We start from the raw sequence: 16,408 nt of genomic DNA, 5'->3' as shown, positions 1-16,408 counted from the left end.
CTATTTATTCCACTGCATTTGTGAGTGTGTATATAAGTGTGTGTGTGTGTGTGTGTGTGTGTGTGCATAGAAGTGTGCAAGTGGGTGGCTGTGTGCCACAAGTGTCACTTAGAATGCTGGAGCACTCTCACATTTGCATAACAGCTTTGTTTTATATATGTTTGTGGTGTCTGTGTTGAAGTTTACTTGCATCTAAGCATCTGTATTGGATGCTGACTAAATGTCACTAACTGTGACTGTGCTATGTTGCTATGGAAACCCTGGGTGTAGTAGGTTAAGCCTCCTCCTGTCTCAGGTTAAAAATGAGAGAGGCTGTGGAGTTTACTTCCCTTGCAGGTCACTGGTGATTGACAGAGTAAAAATAGAACAAAAAAACTGTGATGGGACACACACCCACCTGTCATGTTGCAGTTGACTCTGAAGGGGCCAAGTGGTCCACTGCCATCAGGATCAATCCAGTAAGTGTCAGATGATCTACCCATATGCTTATAGGCCTCACATGATGGCTCGTAGATGGCTGTAGCATGAAAGAGAAACAACAAAATGCAAACATGAGCCCTTTTAAAGAAGAATTCACAATAATACTAATTTTACTGCTTGTAAAGATGTCGACCTTGAGAATCTCGAAAGGCACTTTATAGATGATATAAGATTATATAGTAATATTATTATTAGTAATAGTAGCATTCTCCATACAGGGTCACACTATTTCATGTTGGCTGACTTTGAGATAATATGTGTTGTTTTCATTGTGCTTGTTAGTCAATGCTTGATGTGTTTTTTTAAGAGAACAGCAACTGTAACTAGAAAATTTCTGGAAATTTTGATATGGGCATGCCCTACCGCCCATTCGTCCCCTCTCGCTGCTTTGGTTTGGGGCTGTAGTGGTTGTGTTTAGGGTGGTTCTATGTCAGTTTGAGGTGTTTTTACGCTTGATTTCATTCATTCCTGTGCTCCCAATAGTTATTAATGGGGCGCGCTTTTTGGCATCTAGCGTTGCCACGGTAACGCTTTTGACTGAGAATAGTAATGCCCATCGAGGCAAGATGGAGACGCATCTAACAATGTATGACGGATAGGTTTTTTTTTTCACCATGGTACAAAACCCCATCCGAATGAATGGGGCCATTTGGCCTGGATTTTGACATAAAATTTCCTTAAATCCCAGCTTCATGAAATGTGAGTATGTTGAAGTCCACAGCGTGCTGAGTCAGGCGACATTTGTACGATGTCTCTACGATAACCTGTTGCCTAGCAACAAGCGTCCAAATTCAAACAGAAATAAAAAAAAAAATGAAAGGTCAATATCGCGAAAACTGTAGTAATTAGCATAATGAGGTTGTAGGGTCCGTTAGTGCCAATCGGGCCGAGTGTTTGAAAGTTTCAACAATGTCTCTACGATAAAGTTCGGCCGAGCAATAAGCGTCCGAATTTTCGCCTTTTTTTTTGCTTTTTGGCGTCTAGCGTTGCCACGGTAACACTTTTTACTGAGAAAAGTAATGCCCATCAAGGAACGATGGAGACGCATCCAACGATGTATGCCATGTATGGGTGCACGTTCCGGTTCAGGCTACGTTAACGGATAGGTTTTTTTTTCACCATGGTAAAAAACTCCTTCCGAATGAATGGGGCCATGTGGCCTGGATTTTGACATAAAATTTCCTTAAATCCCAGCTTCATGAAATTTGAGTATGTTGAAGTCCACAGCGTGCCGAGTCGGGAAACATTTGTACGATGTCTCTACGATAACCTGTTGCCTAGCAACAAGCGTCCAAAGTCACACGGAAAAAAAAAAAAAAATGAAAGGTCAATATCACAAAAACTGTAATACTTGGCATAATAAGGTTGTACGGTTGGTTAGGGACAGGGTCGGTTTTTGCTTTTTGGCAACTAGCGTTGCCACGGTAACCCCTATTACGGAGAAAAGTAATGCCCATCGAGGCATGATAGAGACGCATCCAACGATGTATGCCATGCATGGGTGCACGTTCCGGTTCGGGCCGCATTAACGGACGAAAAAAAGTGCGGAATAAGAATAAGAAAAGGGAAACCTTTTCTAGATACTAATATATCGCCTTCATTTTCATGTTTTTCCGGCCGTGTTTTAGTTTTTGGGGATTTTTTTTTTCCACATCTGAGCGGGGTCATGCTGTACACCCGCTGGTGCGCAGTGGGACTTTTGCGACTTTAGCTTGTTAGCAAAATGCTAGCAACATTGCCCTTTGGGCCATTCTGGACGATTGCAATATGGTCATGCCACTACTTGGCATGCCCATAATTAAAGCTACAAGCAGCGATGAACGGGCCCTCGCACCCTTTTGCACGTTCAGGCGTGCTGCAGTGGAAGCGCTTGTATGACTTGCATGTAGATTCTTCAGGCCTGGACATTTAGCGGATGACACCAGCCACAACTCTCTATATCAAACCATTCAGAAGTTATGGCAGAAAATAGGAACTATCAAATATGGACCAATCAGAAGAAGGGGCGGGGCTAATTTGCACCAATTATGTTCAAGGACTCAAAACCGAGTCCGATGACACCACCCACGAGTCATTATGTCAAACCATTCAAAAGTTATGGCAGAAAGTAGGAACTATCAAATATGGACCAATCAGATGAAGAGTGGGCACGCTTTTTGGCGTCTATCGTCGCCACGGTAACGCTTTTGACTGAGAAAAGTAATGCGCATCGTCGCAGAATCGAGACGCACATTTTGATGTATGACACACCTGGGTGCACGTTATGGTTCGGGCGGAGAAGCGGCCGAAGAAATGGCATAAATTGCGCCAAAATTACACGATTAATTCAAAATGGCCAACTTCCTGTTCGGTTTCGGCCATGGCGCCAAGAGACTTTTCTTTAAGTTGCGACATGATACAGGTGTGTACCGATTTTCGTGCATGTACGTCAAACCGTATCGTGGGGCTTGAGATACAAAGTTTTCTAGGGGGCGCTGTTGAGCCGTTAGGCCACGCCCATTAATGCAAACCATTAAATATCAAATTTTTCACCAGGCCTGGCTTGCGTGCAAAATTTGGTGACTTTTGAGGCACGTTAAGGGGGGCAAAAAGGCCCTCATTTCGTCGGAAGAAGGGGGGGAAAAAAAAAGGCCCTAATTAACCCATCCTTCAGCAGCAGGTTAAACTGCAGATACTTACAGAATTTAAGAGGTCATGTGACTTTTTTATGTCACTTAACATTTTTACCTTAGGGTAAAACCCGAATCAGCTAATCTAAGAAGATGTGAATCTGGCCCTGGCGGTCCGGGCTCTGTAACTTTCATCCACTACATTGTCATGTCAGAAATTATTATATCTTTGTTACGTAATGGAAGCACCGAATTCCAGGACGGCTCTATCAGAGAATAATGTCAAGCAGCTTCCTCCTTTCCCTCTTTTCAGTGTGCACTTGATATTTTGTGGTTGATTCTGTAACACTTCAGTACCTGTCAAAAGCTTGACATCTTGTCCAATAAACAATATCTGACTCCATGTTGACGTTACTTTTATGCTGAACCACACACACGGAGAAAGGGCTGATGGAGGACACAATGAAGAACCTTTATGGAGTAGTAAATGTAAATGTAAAATAAAATAAAAAAAAAAAAAAATTTACTTCTGGAAACCCCCAAAGTAGATGATTAAAGTACAGCCTAAATACAAGGCAGGTCGTTTTTGGAAGCTAAAAAAGCTTGGTGGCAGATTTGCTCATAATGGTAATTCACATTAAACCTCCTTCCAGTAATAATATGTTTGTTCTCTTTTTTTCAGTAAAACTCAGTTAACTCTGATGTGCCAGATTACACATTATAATATCAAAAACTAACAAATGTGGAATCTATCAAGAAATAAAACATCACCAACAGATGTCAACAAACAAGGATTTGAAAGATTAATTCCTGTCAACATGTGTATCAATTGATCTTCCATCCGTTTGATTTATGTATTTTATCCCTTTCATCCCTTTTAAGCAGCAATACTTAAACCACCACCTTGGATAAAGGTGCTGAGGCTCCATGTTCTAACGCAAAATACAGCCAACCAAGATTTAAACAGCTTCTCTCTCAATGTAAAAGGCTTATTCTGAGCTTTCTTTCCTTCTTGGTTCAAATCTTTCGTCACAGAGGAAAGCTGTGAATACATGATATTTTTAAGCAATGTCCTGTTTCATAGCTGCGCATGACCAGCTCAAAGCAAGCGACTGGCCTCAGACCAGCTCCAACCAGCACCACTGTTTGGAGTTTTATGCCTAAATGAAGGCTTTGAACGAAAGGCGAAGGATTACTTATCCTTTCTCCCACCCACACATTACTGGCTGGCCCCCAGATTTCACCCACTGCCTTTTAGCTCTGAACCAGACGCTCTAGTCTGCCGAGCCTTAAGATGTCTATTATTAAATCATTTCCATTTTTCCCTTCCTAACAGAAGGCGTGCTTAAAATCAGTCCTGTGTTCAATAATTCACTAATAACTTCATATAGTTCCTACCTACTAGCTTCAAACTACCTGGAAATTCGCAATCTGATCTCTTGGCATTCATTTTTATTGTGGATTACAAGTTTAATTTTTAAATATTTAAAATACAGAACATTATCATTCCCTAGATTCACTCAGTACCAGTGAATCATAGTTAAGGTAAATTCAGACTAAAACCGAAGGTAAGTGAAAAAAATAATCCTGTTCAATGAAATAAGAATCTAAACTAAAGATTTTGTTTATAAAACTAGAAACTAAATAAAAACTAAAATTAACAATGCAAACCAACTGAAACTTAAACCTTTTGTTTATTGCCTTTTTTTAATGTTTGGCAGCTTCATTTTTGAAATATTTTTTTCTAGTCTAATTAATCAAGTCTAATTACTCAAAATAAAGCATGAAAGACTTGTTGATAATATTCATTCATTCTGATTTTTTTTGTCAATGTGTAAGTTAATACTAAACTAAAACTAAAACTAAACTAAAACTACTGATGTGCTCGTTCAACTATCTAAAACTAAACTGAAATAATCAAACAAACTGAAAAACTAAAATAAAAAAAACTATTAAAAAATCTAAACTATCATGACTCTGTTCAGTACTCCATGAAATGGATTAAAAGCTCACAAACATGCAGACATTCACAGAAGTGCATCAATTTCAGTCTTGCTGGTATTTTAATGATCTATTCATATTTTCCTCACCCGCTCCCATGTAATCCTGCTGTATATCCTGAATATTGTCTTTTTATTTTCTTCATTTCCCCATCAAACTTTCTCAAACTTCTCTTTTTTATTAAACTTGTTGTTTGGCTTAAATACGCACAATCCTGCTTGAATTTCCCACTCTGCCTCTCCCAAAAGAGAACATAATATAATGCTCGTGGGAGGAGGAATGACATTCTGAAATCTTTAAGCCTCAAAAGAGATTAATTTGCCTCCGTTCTCTTTGCTTGCTTGTGCTTTGCGACTTGGATTCCTTTTTCTCTCCGACGGGTGCAAAACACAATGCAGTCGCGCAAGCCCGGCGTCTGAACACTTCAAAAGTTCATTTGTCTCTGTGCTGAGAATTGTGAGGGAGCTTAATCACTCAAAGGAGAACAGAGGAAAGGCCGAATCAAATGGGCACGCACACAAGGACCGTATTATAGTACTGTTGAATTGACACAACAAAACAAGACGGATTAAAACGCAAATGATTTCATGCAATCGGATACGTACAAGTGTGGCACGTGGCTCCACTGTATCCCGTTCCATCGCAGGTACAGCTGAAGCTGTCCCACGTCTGCTTGCACCGACCTCCATGTTCACAGTGATTAGGCATACACCTGAAGATGAGGACACTGTAATTAGGACAATTATCAAGACACATTGTTCCTGGGAAATAATGTATATAACGAGCATACGTCACAAAACTGACAAGTTCACATGAAGAAACTGCTTACAGTTTTGACATCTAACATGACGCCTGTTGAATATTTTCCAGAGGTATAACTGTATCATATTTGATGCAAGGACTTCTGAGATCTCAGTAACACTCCCATAATGAAATTAATTAATTAAATCAAGTTTTGTATAGTGGAAAAAAAAGAAAAACAAGTAAATGAAAACAACAGCAGCATCAAATGGAGTTATAATGACACAAACAATATTATTTAGAAACTGTTAAAGACAAGATTGGGGATGTTAATTTCAATATATAATAAACATTTCACATAAAAATAAGTGTGTGTGTGTGTGTGTGTGTGTGTGTGTGTGTGTGTGTGTGTGTGTGTGTGTGTGTGTTATTTCATATATCAGGCATTAAAGGGATAAGATATTCAAATGTCTAACAAACGCATTTCAGATGTTGCATTGTAACAGCTGTTTAGGCAGAAGCGCAATAAATTAATTCATTACTATAATTAACTGCTTAGTTAATACCTAGGACAAAGTTTGAAACACCTGCCGTCAGAGTATTTGCATGTTCTGATTAAAAGTAAGAAAAGAAAAGTTTTGATTGAAAGAATTCATTAATGTCATTCCTTCAGAATGTTTCTTGGAAAAACATTGTGATTTTTATCTGATTGTGATGAGATCAGCACAACAGTGTCTCAGCAAGAGATTCTGTTTTAAAAAAGTGTACACTTTACCTAAACTACCCCAAAGAGCTGAAACACCAGCTAACTAGACATTGGTTAACAAAGAGGTTAGGAGTTATAAGTATATATAGGATAAGTATATCTCAACTAATAAAAGGTGCATTCCAATAAAGCTGGTATTAACATGAAAGTAACACTCGTGAGATAACAACAGCAGTGTCAAATGAAGTCTACAAATCAGACAAAAGCAAATGGAGTGCAGCAGAAAAAAACATTTAGTAAATCTCTAACAAATCTTCCACTTGACATTTGTGCATATCTCTTTAAAGCCATGTTGTAAAGACCTGAACACTCTAGAAATCCATTCTACAACTTGACATTTAATGTAACAAAATCCTATTGTGTAACTCAGGTTTTAGTGAGGTTTTAGAGTAGGGGTGTTAAGACAGACTTTTTCAAATTGACCACCTGGCACTTTGTGGTACCTGTATCATTGGGGGTTTCAGGAACACCAAACAACATTTGATATACATCACTAAATGAACTAATTCCATTGAATTGTAACTGTTTTGGACTATCTGGCACCAGGTAGGGCTCTCAGTGACCTAAGGGTTGTATGCTAAAGGCAGTCATTTTCTTATGTACAGTATGTCCATACATTTTTGCACCACCTTACTGTACCTGTCTTTTTATAACATGTCTGTGTTACAGTTTAAACTGTGAGTGTGAATATCTCACTGTACCTTTGGATACAGTGACAAAAGGTGTTATTCAATATCTGCAAAAGAGGGTGTCCCAGGACTTCCATCACCCACTCTTTAAAATAATCGCAGCAAACAACTTCATTATTCTAACATCGCGACTGAAGCCGGACCGGAGGTAAGAACAGTTGCTGGTTTTTGATTAATCACTCGTTGCTGGCTCCAAAAGAAAGTCCATCTCCAGTGACCCCCGTGTCAAAATGAAAAAGTGGTATTCATTTTTTATGAAAGCAACTGTGCGTTTAACAAACTGTAACTACATTGAGGTTTGTTTTCAACGTCCCTTTAGGATTGCAGGATCTGTTCTTTAAAGCAAGAGTGGACTGACATTGAGGACATTAATATTCCTTAGACACTGCAGTGAAGAGCATTATTTTGGCAGTTTGGATTTATTTGTCTTTTTACAATTTCACTGACCTTATGCCCTTCCAACCAACCACGTATAATTAGAATCCAGGGGAAAGTAGCCAGGATCAGAGGGAGCTGAAGAATATAACTGCTTGAGTGAGACCAATAATACGGCTACATTTTTAAGCAGCAGTGACAGAAGCAGCATTATATTTGCTTACTCTGGAAAAAACAAACACATATTTAGGTGTGTTTCCATTTCTATAACCAAAAAGTGTTGCTCTTTGGCTTATTCAAAACTCCCCTTTTATGTGTTAAGCCCAACACCTCTTGTCCAGTTGTGGATCATTAAGAAAACATAGAGCTTTACATTATTCTCAACATTATTGGTTCTTGGCTATATATTACAGTTTTACATCATATTTAATACAGTTCATGTGTTGCATTATTAAGGAATGGGTCACTATGAGTGTCTATATAATTGTTATAAAATGAAAAATACTGCATTTGACTGAAATAAATTACAAGTATATTAGAGTGTAAAACAATGAATAACAATGTATCACAAAGAAAACAGTATGCAGTATGGGCTGGTAAGGAACATAATAGTGTCACGGCGCAGCAGTGTAGGTACTTTCTAATGTGCCGGGGGGCTTAGAAAGTTGAGTTGAGCTATGGGACAAGTGCTGAGTAAGGATGGTCAGAGCTCTACTGCATCAAACTGACCATCTCCGGGACTTTTTGACTCCAGTGTGTTTTGATTCAATTAGTTTTTTTCTGGAGGGTGATTTCAAAAATGTTGAAGACTGAGTTGTAAGCATATTTCTGTTTTTCCAGCAGTTAATGCAGTCCCCAACTTGAGTTAGGCTTAAAGAAGGGGTTAAGTGCCTTGTGACCAAGTCTTTACTCACTGGGGTCCACCGCTCTCAGGAGAGGCATTATGGGTCAGTATAGTGTTCAGGGTGGTTCGTCTGCTACTCTCACAGCTCAAATGTAAACAAAGATGATGGATAGATGGATGGAGGAATTGCATTATACAATTAGGGAGGATTTTTTGTTAGTCAATTGAAGAAGTAAGACATCTTATTTTCTTGTGGATTTTCGTCTGACCAATAAAAAAAAAAAAAAAAAAAAAAGAGGAGAGGTATTTATTAATACAATATTCAAACCCAGAACACACAAATGTTGTAACTTGATCATCTCTGCAGCCCTGGTGGGGTTGGCTCCTGAGGCAATATGAAAAAAACATCCTTATTCATAAGTTGAGTAATTAGAAAATCGAAGTCTTCTTTTTTGAATTAATCAAAGTGGTCTGAGGTACAGAAAAGCCAGCTGGAGGGAAAGACGGGCTCAATAAAGTTTGTAGGATCTCTTTCAAAGATGCATCTATGCTGGGGAGAGGAGAATCAAATAGTACAGAGGCGTGCAGTCTCTGCAGCTACACAAGATGATCTCTGTTGTTACACCTCCTGTCAGGACGAAGCTAAAATAAAACTTTCAGCTGTATAGAGATATATACAAAACGGAGCCTGCAGAATACACCCACAGTGTCCCGATTTTACACAACACGATACAGCGTCAGTGGACTAAGAAGTTGAGATAAAATGTCATTGTGCTTTCACAATAGTTTGCAATTGACAAGCGAAGGCATTCGCAGAAAGAATTATTCTTAGCAAGGCCCTGTGCACTGAGCCATGCCGACTAGACATGCTTGTACAAGAAGAAAAAGGAAAATCTATGGTTTTATGTCCCAACATATAACAGCGACAACAACACCAGCGATATTTTGGAAAATTGCATGTACGTAGTTGTGTGTCTCTGTGAGGGTGTGTCTATGAGGTTGTAGGTGGCTGTTGTTGCTCAGCCTAAACAGAATCCCACAGTGGAACGGCATTGATCAAAAGGAGGTCAGACAGGGCTATTGAACTGCCTTCAAAGACATTCTGATTAGTTAGATGGTAACGCTGCACTCATTCATCTTCCATGGCAGAACAAGGCCCACCTCAATACTGCAGCGCTGGAACACATCATTTGAAGGAGTGCAGAAGGGGAATACTGCCAGCTGCACGGATGGAACTGCCAGTAATCCCAAAAATATAAACAGAAACGAACGAGTTTGCAAAAAGCACAGCATCGTCAAAATTAACATTACAAAAAATTTTAAATAAGAAAACTTCATAGCATTCGATTCCACACTCAATTATGAAGAACTGTATCAGACAGAGACCGTTCCCCAGAGCCAAGGGAAAAACAAAATACCGCTTGTGTTTTCAGTTTTTGTTGGAGTGTAACACTCCTTGTTCAAGTTTCAGTTTTAACCTCTCATTGTGTCTTGCAGAAATATTCAATCAAATAGAGAAAGGCAGTATTGGACTTTGTGCTCTCAGCATTTTATCATAGACTAAAACATTTAGAAGAGAGTTTTTGGTGTGTCTATTTGCATTAGAGTGAGTTTAGGCTTTGTTCTTAAGTTCCCAGCCAACCAGACCACTCATAAGCCAGGTTTGATCTGGATCAAGCAGTGGCTGTTGGTGTCTGCTCTTACTAGTAATGTGATGAGGGTCAATCCACACTAACTGGGGAAAACAAAATAAATACAAACACTGTTATAAGTGATGCATGACCATCACTGAACAAACATTACATAGGCCGAACATACGTCTGCCAAAAAGGTTCAAATGTGTTGGGACAAATGCATCTGTTATCCAATAAACAAGCACATCAACTGAGCTCAAGGCATAGATGATTCCCTATATTGCAACCCCATCATAATATGTTTGTCTGGACCACGACAAGGAAATAAACTGAGATGTCAACACATTGATGTGTTTTCTGCCAGAGAGCCAACACTGGGATGTGTTGTGCAGAATCTCCAACTCTATTATACTTGCCAATAAAAGAGAGAGCAGTTTGGCTCATTTTTAATGCTTGATTAAGATCATGGAGTTATTTCAGAGGATAAAACCTACTTTCTTCTTTCACTTTAAAATGAAAAGAACAGTGTTTACAAGCATACATTCACACAATAAGCCGCCTCATCATTTACATCCATTTATCTGTATGACAAGTGCATATAAATGAGCCACACACAGACATAATCCTTGTAAGGTTACACAAACAATGAATAAAATCCATAACACTAAAATTTACGATGAGAATTCAGATATTTTACATAAGTGTTGTTTACTCTGCAGCTCATTGTATTTAAGACCAGTTGATTTATGACAGCCATTGTTTTGTGTGCTGCACATGCTTGTGTATGTGTATTTTCTTTTATGAATTGTTTGATGGATGCATGTGCATACACAAGTTATTATTCATGTCTAAAATGGCACCGTACTAGTGGCAGCTTGATGCAGTACCCTTGATCACATTTTGTCTTGTTGTCATTTTGAGAGTTTTCTTCCTAACTTTTTTTCCTATCGGGACATTTTTTTATCAGGACGTCTTTTGCCTTGGTTTGGTTTGAACTCTGCATAACAGATTTCTGCAGGCCTTTCGGAGTTCCTTTAATATCCTTTTTGATAAGTAATCATGACAACGAGAAAATGATCTACATGCAGGAGCAGATACATCTAGTTGTTCTGCATTCACAGTCATATTCCAAAGAAAAGATGCCACAGCTGTGGACCACGAAGAAAACAGAAAGCAAGGGAGGGGAAGTTTATACATTTTCTTCTGTTATGGAGGAAGTAGGATCACTGGGAAATAAAATGGATGAGCTTTGAGTGCTGATGAGGGTATAGAACATCAGGGATGCAGTATTCAATGTTTCACAGACAGATAAAATACTATAAATGTAGGAGCATAAACTGGACTCCAACATCTCAACATGGACTACAGCATATTCTATGTTTTATGTCTACAGCGTTCTCAGTACAGGTGGAACAAAAATGAGCAGACGGAGGAGTAAGAATGAAGTCTGTGGTATCAGTACAGGTTACTCAGAAGGAGCGTCTCAGTATCCCGGATATTGAACAGATGGCTGTGATTTTCTGTCCACGTCGTCTACAGAGAAAGTTCTCCTGCATTACCTGCTGACGCATGTCATCGGCTCAGCTGCTGCCAAACTGCAAACATAGCAACCTAACACATTCCTGGAGATCTCTGGAGATTTCAAGCATGCCCCTCTGTCTTCTGAACTTCCAAAGGTTTGTGAGCTGCCCCTGTTTAGTTTTTTTTTGCATTAATTTATGCTGCAACAACAAACATGTTCCTTTGGGTACTAAAAGTATTTTCTGATTCAATTCGGACTCCGAATTCAGTCTCAACTCTTACCTGTCTATAATCGCACACATGTCCAGACTGACGTTCTCAAAGGCTCCCACAGTGCCTTTCTCCAACGCTTGTAAATCAGCAGGTTGGTCATCCACCACGATTGATTGCATGCAGCCCTGAAATGATCGCTGGGATGGTGGGAACAGAGTCTGCAGAAAATACCCTTGAAACGACAAAAAAAGGAACAAAAAAAAAAACATGAAACTTTTAGCACACTGTCAACTTCTGTCACACACATAGTTGGAGATGAAAAAAATGAAACCTGAAAAGAATATGAGACAAAGGAGTGCAGAGCAGCAGCTTGTTTGAACAACAAAGTCAGACAATGCGGGAAGAACAGAGTGGATTCTTCTGATTTTCAACAGAAAAAAACAAAACAAAATCTCATAAATATTAGGCCTTCTGCAGAAATGGACATAAAATGCATAAGATGGTCATATTTGACAAGAAACAACACCATCAACCCATGCATAGCTAATGCCCCCCCCCCCCCCCCCTTTTTTTAATTACACCCATGAACCTTCATCAGTCTTCTTGTTTTAAAGCTTGTCCACAAGGTCCATTGGCCATAATGTGTGTGCTAAGACTGCAATAGACTAGAGGACATATATATTTTATTATATAATGTACTTTTATGAGATACAGGAGTCAATGGCCCATCCAGAATGACCGCTGGGCCTTGACATGTTCTCATACTGGGGACAAGGCTAGGACAAGACTGTGTGCATATTGTGTGGGTTTGTCTGAACACCTGCAACAACTTTAACACTAACAGTCTATGTAAGTCCAATATGCAATATTAACAGCCACAGATACACCTAGATACAATTAAGTTCAAAATGATTATGCCTCCTTTATGAAACAAAAAAAAACTGCTAATGTTTCTATGGAAAAGACCATAACAAGTCCAAGAAAATCAGCTCTAAGACAATCAATAATCAGTAGTGTAATCTTGGTGACTTACAGCTGACCACAATCTTTTATTGTAGTTCCTAACTAAGTTGGCACATTTCTCTTGAGGGATCTTAGCTCATCTTCCAGGCTAGATTGCATGGTTACCAAGCAAGATCATTAATCTTGAGGTTAATTGAGATTCTCAATTAGATTGAATTCTGGACTTGTCATCGTTTCATTTGCATTTGAACAAGGTTCCCTGAGCACCAAAACAGCTACTACCACCATGTTTCAGTGTGGGAACTGTGTTGATTGAGTTCTCTTAGCGGCATCCATGTGCCCGGACAGACTTCCCAAACTCACTCCCAAGATGTAAATGTTCACAGACAAACTTCAGTCTGGCTTTGATGTGCTGCTTTGCTCTTCTTGACCTCAAAGGCCTTCACCAGAAGAGCTCTCACAACATGAAACAAACTCCAGAAGAAGCCAGTTCAGTCACAGTAGTTGTGGCAGAGAACTTTCAATTCTTGTTGATGTCTTTCATCGTTTTCCTCCTCAAAGTTTTGGAAATCTTTCATTTTCAACCTCATCCAGGTTTGTTTCTAAACGACTGTATCTGCTTTTACTTTACAGTGAAGAAGCGTACAGCGGTTCTTGATACAGTGAAACGCTTGTAAATGACATTACAACCCTCCCCCTTCAGACGAGCATCCACTACCTACTCTCTTATTACTTATAACGCTTGGTTGAGAGAGAGATGGCTTTAAATTAAAAAATAAATAAAACATATCACTGATTGATCGCTCAGGTATCTTTTGAATGCAAAAGCCCTTGCAGACTAATGACTTGGACCACCTAAAATTTCACTACATCCTGTTAATAAAAGAAAACTACTTAAATAGTTATTTTACACCCAAAATTATTTTTTATATATATATATATATATATATATATATATATATATATATATATATATATATATATGCTGCATATATATATATATATATATGTGTGATGGGAGCTGATATGTTTGACCTGATATACATTCTTTGTATACAATTATATATACAATTCTAAATATGCAAAATGGATTCTCCATGTACAAATTTGTCATCATTCAGCTGTGCAGAGGAATGCACTGAGGTATACTGCCGAGTATACTGTATATGTGTACTTTTACAGAAGACAGGCAGTGTCTTAAATCCGAGATGAGAACCTGGGATTCAATCACTGCCACAAGCACACAGATAAGTCATAAAACACTGGCACTCAATGACATCTCCATCATTGTGATGTTATAAGCTGTCATTCTCTCTCACTTGCCCATCAGCCTCAAGGCCAAAGCATCAACAAGAGGACGTATGCATTGTGTGTCTGCGTGTGTGTGTGCACACATAATTGAAGTTTATATGGATGGTTGACATAAAGCAAATAAACTGGCATAACTGTTCTACGTGTGCACCTGTGTGTGTGGTTTTTTTTGCCGGATTCATCCCTTCCCTCACATCTTTTGATTTTCATTTCGTCCCCAAAAAGTTTCTCCCGTCATCTTTGCCATCTGTCTCTTCTCCTGCCACACCTGCCTGATGTCTTCTAACAGCAGTGGGAGACAGATAGAGGGAAAGAGAGCGAGAGAGAGAGAGGGGGACACATGGAGAAGGAGAGAGAAGATGGGAAACAGAGCAGACTGCAGCTGTCTGGCGGCACTTTATGTCTTGTATGGCTTATGAATGCGAAGGATATGTGGTCTTTGTGACAGCTGTGTCAGTGCTGCAGTCGGCCACAGTGATAGCTTTCTGTTAAGTAGGTCCAAAAACTTTTCTTTTATACTGCTATGTGGCTGCATGTTAGGATTTAACGACCCCATTTCATTCCTGTGTGCTGTCTGATTCTTAACTCCAAAAGCAACGGCAAATTTGACTGTAGTCTGAAAAGTGAAGTCATGCGGTCATTTATTAGAAAATACAAGTAAATCCGACCCTAAATGCTCACAGTGTACACCATTATTGCATTAAATTAATAGTTTGAGGATAAATAAGAGCTACAGAAAAAAAAAGTATGTTGAAGATGGCAAGCTTTCCTATTTGAAGTATCAGAAAAAAGTGTTTTTCCTTTTCTCTCAAATTGTTTTCCCTCCTGCCAACATTTCTATTTTTCCCCATCAAGTCATGAGATAATTTGTTGTTGTTCATCGTTTTCCAGAATGCGTCATCATATCACTGTAATGCAGATCCACTGACAACCAATGAAGTTGGATAGCAAGATTAATGACAAGGACCCAACAGAAGGCAAAAAACTACACATCTTCTAGGTAGCAGATTTAATCTTAGCAACATTGAGTATATTTATGTATTTAAAATCACTGATTTTCAGTTGTTTGTTAATTTGTACTTGCACACCAGAACTCTCTTTATGATCTGCAGCAACAACAATAATCCCCTGCAGCCTTTCTGGCACTCTTTTACAGCCCCCCTACTGTTGTGCCCAGAGAGCACAATACGCTCTGAAAGAACAACAGCGGCTCTCCTCTTCCTGGGCACAGCTCATGCTGCAACAGATTTAGAGGCGTACTTCCAGAAGAGGCAGACTGGAACTGTGCCAAAGTGCTCCAATGTGAAATATGTTGAAGGCTGAAAAAAAAAAACTGAACCAAAAGACAACAACAACAAAAAAACATCTCATTATCTAGTCTGCCCCTGGAATTAATGACGCATTAGTCAGTCACATAAGAATTTACCTCATGATAAAGTATATTTATCTTTTAACCAAATTCTGCAATTTCTGTCTTTGCTGATTCAGGGAGGTTGAAAAAAATTATTTAAAAAACTTTGCCTTTTCAGAACTATGTCATCACAATATGCATATATGTCAAACATGACTACATTCGGCTAATGTTGCAGGGACAATATTTAATCAAACAGCATTGCAGATGTGCACATAAACAAGACTAAAGCGCACAAATGGCACAATGTGCACACACAGAGCTGTTCTCTGATAAATGTGGGTGTCAAGAATCTCATGTCTAATTCATCACAAGTCTCGGGATGAATAGAAAGAAGGCACTATATGCAGAGGCATGATTGAAAAGGTTGTTGAGTATTACTAGTTAAATCACTTATATTAATACAGATAGATGTGATGGACAGACTTCTGTTTTTATTCAAGTAAAAAAAATAAGTAATGGAAAAATATAGATACTTGAAAGACTAATTGGAGTCCTACAGTTTTCAGAAAGGAACTGCATCATGAAAAAAACATAGTTCAAGGTAAATACCACTGGATTTTAAGGCAAAATGTTAGAAATTAAGGAAAGTTTGCCAAATTAATATAATGGCTCCAATCATGTAACCATTTATCCACAGTTCTTGGTGAGATGAGAGCATGACCTTATGGTCTTGTGCATGTTTGTTTGAGGGTCTGTCTGTCTTGCACCTTGAAAAATTCAATTTGTGGACATTTTGTGTCAGTCACTTACTAATTTCTCTAAGCGCACTGTCAGGAGCGAGAAACTAGTCTCCGTAAAATAGGCTTTAGGGTTCAGGTGACTGCTTCTAAAAACAGGTGCTCCAAGG

The 16,408-nt window shown here is 38.9% G+C and overlaps 1 protein-coding gene across 2 annotated transcripts in view; it reads right to left on the bottom strand.

The window, feature by feature from the left end:
• The window catches only part of cntnap2a (contactin associated protein 2a), a 412,736-nt gene that overhangs the window by 124,121 nt on the left and 272,207 nt on the right, over positions 1 to 16,408 (bottom strand). For both annotated transcript variants that reach the window (XM_061713895.1, XM_061713896.1), the window contains exons 11-13: positions 11,943 to 12,105; positions 5,696 to 5,802; positions 398 to 517 (exon numbers count right to left, since the gene is read on the bottom strand). In XM_061713895.1, the coding sequence (XP_061569879.1) occupies positions 398 to 517; positions 5,696 to 5,802; positions 11,943 to 12,105 (390 nt within the window). The remainder of the gene's footprint in view (positions 1 to 397; positions 518 to 5,695; positions 5,803 to 11,942; positions 12,106 to 16,408) is intronic.

The sequence above is a fragment of the Cololabis saira genome, chromosome 22 (assembly GCF_033807715.1).
Source record: "Cololabis saira isolate AMF1-May2022 chromosome 22, fColSai1.1, whole genome shotgun sequence".
Lineage (NCBI taxonomy): Eukaryota > Metazoa > Chordata > Actinopteri > Beloniformes > Belonidae > Cololabis > Cololabis saira.
Note: the sequence above shows the minus strand (reverse complement) of the source record. Positions and strands in the feature narration are given on the sequence as shown.